The following is a 6,207-nucleotide window of genomic DNA, read 5'->3' as shown; positions in this document are numbered from 1 at the left end:
TTTTAGTTTTGCTGAAGTAGGAACTCTGATAGTTCTGCAACTCTTGAGTTAACCACTGTCAGTACAGCTAAAGATCATCTCTTCACACGCTCAGCTGTTGATCCGCTGCTCTTCAACACGGTAAGACAAACACACTGGTATTTGACTGATTATTAGTGTAGATGAAGCTCATATAACACATGATTTCTGACATGAGAAATATCTGGTGTTGATCTCAGTCATCAGTTGATTTCCACACACTGATGTTGTGCATTAATAATCTGCAGATGTGTAAAGATCTTCCTAACACTAAGAGCTGTTTAGGGTGATGTACATTTACTGTTGATGAGTGTAGAAGTGATGATTAATGCTGGATTCTAGATAGATTTGATGCTGATGTGGCTCAGAATGGCTCCTGCTCTTCATCTGATCTTTCTGCTCATCATTCACAGTGAGTCAATCTTACATTCACATTATGGTGAAATTAACTCAAATTAGATTTCCATATGGTGCAAATTCCTTACATGTTTCTTATTGTGAATTTGTGCATTGAATGAGGATAATTCTGAACCCTCCAGTGTTTGTCTTTTTTGTTAAAAGCTGCAGTTTAGCTGAATGTGTAGTGTACATGTTATCATTATTATTTGTGTACTGCTCCTTTAATTTTCCATTATAGTTTTTCTCTCCTCTGCTCTGTTTATTTCTGTCCTCCATCAAGACTGAAGTCATTTACACTGAGATCATTATTCATATTCACAAGATCAGCTTAATATATCATCTGTAATGAGTCCCTGTGTACAACTAGTAAAACAGCATGAGTTCCTAGTGTCTTATAGTCCAGTGTAACTAATAAAACTACATTTTAATCATGATTATTTCTATTTCAGGGGTTTCTAGTGCTGATTGGGGTGTGAATTACAGTCCTACACAATTCTGTGCACTACAGAACTCAACAATGACAATCAGCTGCACTTTTACATACCTGACTCCTGGATATCAGATCAGGAAAGTGTTCTGGAACATAGACCAGGTAAAACAGAATGACAGTTTTACAGATCTGTCTAATAACTCTGAATACAGTCAGAGGCTTCAGTATCTGGGAGATAAACAGCAGAACTGCACCGTCAGACTGAGTCATGTGACAAAGAAAGATGAACATGAGTATTATTTCAGATTCATTACTAATGTAACAGGAGGAATGTGGATTGGTAATCCAGGAGTGCGTCTCTCTGTCACAGGTGACTCTCCTGAGGTTTCTCTCTTCTTGTGGTCATTATGTAGAATAATAATCAGTGTATGAGAGCAGCACTAGATATAATGTGTGTGTTGTGTTCAGATCTTCAGCTGGAGTCTCCTGAGAGAGTGACAGAGAGAGATTCAGTCAATCTGACATGTAAAAGCAGCTGTAATCTGACTGACACACCAACATTCATCTGGTACAGAAACTCACAGACATTGACTAATATTGGAGATGAACTCTACATCAGGTCAGTCAGTAGAAAAGAAGCAGGCAACTACAGCTGTGGTGTGCAGGGACAAACGTACATCTCTCCTGCTGTTTATCTCAACGTCAGATGTAAGTTTTCATCTTTTTGTTTAAACCTATTTCACATGTTTAAAGCATTCAGATTTGCAATAAATGTAAAAGTGGTCAATCCATAAAAAGTAAAAATTGGTATGAAAGCTGTAAGAAATGCTTTCTAGCCCTCTCTTTCTCTCTCTCTGATGTTAAAACACAGGCAACACTTTAGTTTAAGAACCACTATGTTATTACCTTCCTATTATTATGATATTGGCTGTGAAATAGTACTTATAAAGCATGATCTTATTGCGTACTCCTACCACTACCTAAACCCAACTACTTCCTTACTAACCGTTTATAACCTGTTAATTAAAATCGTTTTGCGTTACAATATAACAAATGAATGGTTTGTTAGTACTGACAATTGTACCTTGAATTAAGTGAAGCAAATTAACTTGACAACTGTGTGCTTATATTGCTTACATTTAAGTAAACATAGATAAATACATGGACGAAAGTAATTCAACATAAGATGACAGTATGCAGTGATGCAAATGATCGGGGCTTTCATGTCAGAGTGGAAAACATCTATGCTCAGATTAGACTTGATCATGTGTGTTCACTGTAAAGACACTAGGAAAGTTGATGGTTTGAATGTGATGTCTGTGTACGCTACTGTATGTTTACTTCCCCATGTGCTTCTCTTCAGGTATTCAGGTGTGTTTTGTCATTTGGTTCCTTGTTCTGTTTCCCATCTTAGTTCCTCGTTATCGTGTTCACCTGTTTTGATCTGTGTGTGTTTAAGTTCCTGTTTTCCTCTTGTTCCCTGTCAGGTCTTGACATTAAGGTGCTGTTTACACCTGATCAATCTATTAGATAGTAAAATATACAGCTGTTGTATATTCCTGTGTAATTTGTTCGAGAAGTATATGAATCCGATTGCTCAGATCATTTCAGATTAAACTGGACAGGGCTAAAATAAATGCATCTGTTTGTTTCGTTTCATTTTAATTTTCTTTGTTTTGTTTTATTTTTGACTGCGAATTGATGAAATTAAATGGTCAAATCAATATCAGATATCAGCATTAACAACAGGCACAGCAAGCCTCTGTGAAAAGAGATGAATAATAATTTTTTAGTTTAATTAGTCTACGAAGGCACGTTTTGTTTTTAGGAGACTATTAATCCCTGTTTTCAATGAGGTCTTGCACATATCTGTGTGACAAAAATGGAGGTTTCATTTAGCTTGAATGAAATTATGCAATCTAATATATCAAAATATATCTCTTTGTGCTATAGTAATGATGTTTTACAGCCTGCATATAAAATTATTTGAATGCCAAAATAAAAAATCGTATACGCTTCTGTAAATAATAATATTAATTCAATAAAATGCAGTGTATCTGATGCTTTAGTCAACATAACGTTGTTAAATTTGCATATAGTGCTGGATTTAAAGATCAGAATCATATCCATTTAATGAAGAAACATGTGATCAAGTATAAAGGGAAACATTTTCATGAATCAGACAGCTTGAATCAGAATCAGAAAAAACGCATGAAGTGACCAGGTGTAAACAGGCCCAAACTATCACCTTCCCACCACCATGACACTCAAGTTTACATTTCTTTTTTGCAATTTATTTATTTATATTTTTGTTATGTAGGAGGAGTAATGAATTAAAACACATTTATTGTCACCCTACAACCTGTGGAAGCATTTACGGCTACATTTTAAACCATAATATTGTATTCTAGACATAAAGCACTCATAACAATCTATATATCATTTGCAAGGCCTAAATTTTCTTGTTTCTATATTCAGTGACTGGATATATATAATATATATTTTACATAACTGTAATATATTTTTTATATAAACTAAGCAAGTTATTTACTAATCTGTAACAAGTTGTAAAGCATTACTTTGCTACAGCAATCCACATGTAAACAAATTTACGAGGTTTTTAGATGTGTTTTAGAGGCTAAATTCAAATCAAACGCAACTAAAATCCCACACTACTCTAGAATTGAATGTCTATAAATATTGTGAAAAGTATGAAAAACTACAGTTCATATTCCTCAGAACATAGGGGGCGCACTTGTGTGGTCACTAACAGAAATCTGGTGGTCATGTTTGGTACTGCAGCCAAACAAAACCTTACTGAAAGCTCATTTTTGGAGATATCAGCTTTAAATGTGGAATATAATTTGGCTGTATATTTAGCTTTGCATGTAGAATTAAGCATTTAAAATAACATAACTGAGCAAATGACAATGACAGTCTTGAATTCAATTCAATTCATCTTTATTTCTATAGCGCTTTTACAATGTAGATTGTGTCAAAGCAGCTTCACATAGAAGATCATAGTAAATTGAAACAGTGTCAGTTCTGTTTTTAGAGTTGAAGTTCAGTTCAGTGTGGTTTAATAATCACTGCTGAGAGTCTAAACTCTGAAGAATAATCCATCGATGCGCAGCTCTACAGATCCCGAACCATGCAAGCCAGTGGCGACAGTGGCTAAACGTGCACAATGACAGTTCTTATGAACACCCCCTTCGAGTGATGTGCTACCAGTTATTTAAATTACTTTAAAGCTCAAAAACTAAAACATTGGAAATTATTTGCTTTTGTCCTCATTTACTTAAGGAGTACCACAGCATAACCTTATTATTAAAATCAATGGGCAGCTCTTTTATTAAGCTGTATAGAGTACACATTTTAAACTGATTCTCTTATTTATTTTCAGTCTTGTTTTTACATGTTTCTCCTGCAGATGCTCCAGATACTCCTGTGATCTCCATCAATAGATCTGCTGTAATAATGGAGGGAGATTCAGTGACTCTGATCTGCAGCAGCGACTCAAACCCTCCTGCTCTGAACTTCAGCTGGTTAAAAGGAGAAACATTTGTAGGATCTGGAAGATTCTTCAACATCTCCAAGATCAGCTCTGATGACAGTAAAAAATACAAGTGTAGAGCCACAAATGACCTTGGAGAGAAATACTCTGATCCTGTGACTTTAGATGTCCAGTGTGAGTTGGCAAAACTAACTATGACGTTAAACCATTAAAACTATTGTGACTGTTAACAGTTTGTGTTATTCTGTGTCAGACCCACCCAGGAACGTCTCAGTGTCTATAAATAGATCTGCTGTAATAATGTCTGGAGATTCAGTGACTCTGAGCTGCAGCAGTGACTCAAACCCTCCTGCACTGAACTTCAGCTGGTTTAAAGGAAATAAGTCTCTGAATACTGGAAGAATCTTCAACATCTCCAAGATCAGCTCTGATGACAGTGGAGAATACAAGTGTAGAGCCAGAAATGATCATGGAGAGAAATACTCTGATCCTGTGACTTTAGATGTCCAGTGTGAGTAAATGATGTTTCAGCAACTGATATGTTAAGGGGACCTTTTATGAAAAAATCATACTTATAAGGGGTTTAAAAACAGATTTATTTCAGAAGTGTGTAAATATAACCAGCCTCTAAATTAAAAAAAGTAATAGTATTTGTTCTAATCAGATTTGATCAAAACAGTCTGCAGAAACACTTTGATTGACATTCTCCTGTTGTACGTGTCATCAGAGGTGGAAAGCCCCGCCCACTAGTGCCCATCTCTCCCTCATCAGCATAAACAGCAGCCCTGAGTGAGAAGCAGCCGTCTGTCCATTAGCCATTAGAGTGTTTGAGCTGCTGAAGATAATGTCAGCACAGACTAAGAGGATTATAGATGTGGAGTTTTAGATGAAGCGCAAATGAACAGTGACAGGAGTCTGAGCTTTCCAGTCTTCAGATTTATGATTTGTTCATTCATTACGTTCAGCATGTAGAGTGATGAATGACTCAAACCCGAGGACTCAGGAGATAAACGGATCAGATATTTTTCCAGTTCTGACTGCATATGAATAACTTCTGTCTCTCACATGATGAACGAATGAGCCCCTCCCGATAGAAGTCTCGAAATAGGCAGTAATCTTCTCTTCCACCTGCACAATGTAATCAAGATTCATCAGTCTCAAGTCAATTCAATCAAAATTAATGAATCATTATAGAACTTTTCTGAGACACTACTTTTGATATTTTCAGTTTTTCAGAGATGCACGGGCATTTGTAGCTCCTCCCTCTTTTGTAAAGAGCTCAATCTCATTTGAATTTAAAGCAACAGTCACCAACACAACACAATTAGAATCAAAGCCTAAAAGAGTCAGATAGTTAGAGAGTTTCAGAGAGTTAGAAAACATACACACTAGGGCTGCAACAATAAATCGATTAAATCGATAAAAATCGCATTCGGAGCGGAGTGAACACGGTCTCTCTCGTGCACTGATACAGAGTTCGGTGCCTCATAGACAGGGATGAGGAGGAAGGGAGCTCAACAGCAGGGTAAATCACTACAGGATCCTACTTTTGTTCCATTTTGAAGTGAGGAGCGTAAAGTCCCTGGTGCTGATGTTTTACTCGTTATCCAGCTTGACAAGCATGAGAAGTTAGCGTTAGCTCGTTTACAATCTGAGCTTTGGCGCGGTGTCTGGCGCTGAGCCAGAGAGAGCTCACGCTGAGCAGAGCTCTCAGTAAGGGACCGTCAGAAAAGTGCTTCTTTTTTTTTTCAAAAACAAAACCAAAGACGTGTCAAGTTATCACAATTATGCACTAGTAAATACATGTACTAGTAAAACAAAACATTTGGAGTTTGTAAAACACACA

At 36.6% G+C, this 6,207-nt stretch overlaps 1 protein-coding gene across 1 annotated transcript; it reads left to right on the top strand.

Annotated features, from left to right (window-relative positions):
- Positions 1 to 213: 213 nt before the first annotated feature.
- On the top strand, positions 214 to 4,880 carry LOC130221214 (B-cell receptor CD22-like). The gene is made up of 5 exons (XM_056453623.1): positions 214 to 430; positions 867 to 1,217; positions 1,316 to 1,555; positions 4,278 to 4,535; positions 4,615 to 4,880. The coding sequence occupies exons 1-5, from the start codon at positions 370 to 372 to the stop codon at positions 4,878 to 4,880; spliced, it is 1,176 nt and encodes a 391-aa protein (XP_056309598.1). The 5' UTR covers positions 214 to 369.
- Positions 4,881 to 6,207: the final 1,327 nt, after the last annotated feature.

The sequence above is a fragment of the Danio aesculapii genome, chromosome 1 (genome assembly GCF_903798145.1).
Source record: "Danio aesculapii chromosome 1, fDanAes4.1, whole genome shotgun sequence".
In the NCBI taxonomy this organism is placed as follows: domain Eukaryota; kingdom Metazoa; phylum Chordata; class Actinopteri; order Cypriniformes; family Danionidae; genus Danio; species Danio aesculapii.
This window is presented reverse-complemented; position numbering and strand designations above follow the sequence as displayed.

What these genes read in the sequence shown, in the direction of transcription:
- LOC130221214 (XM_056453623.1), top strand. Translation starts at nt 370, where the DNA reads ATGCTGATGTGGCTCAGAATGGCTCCTGCTCTTCATCTGATCTTTCTG. An exon ending in TGTTTATCTCAACGTCAGAT is followed by an intron (nt 1,556 to 4,277) that starts GTAAGTTTTCAT and finishes TTTCTCCTGCAG; the next exon opens with ATGCTCCAGATACTCCTGTG. An exon ending in TGTGACTTTAGATGTCCAGT is followed by an intron (nt 4,536 to 4,614) that starts GTGAGTTGGCAA and finishes ATTCTGTGTCAG; the next exon opens with ACCCACCCAGGAACGTCTCA.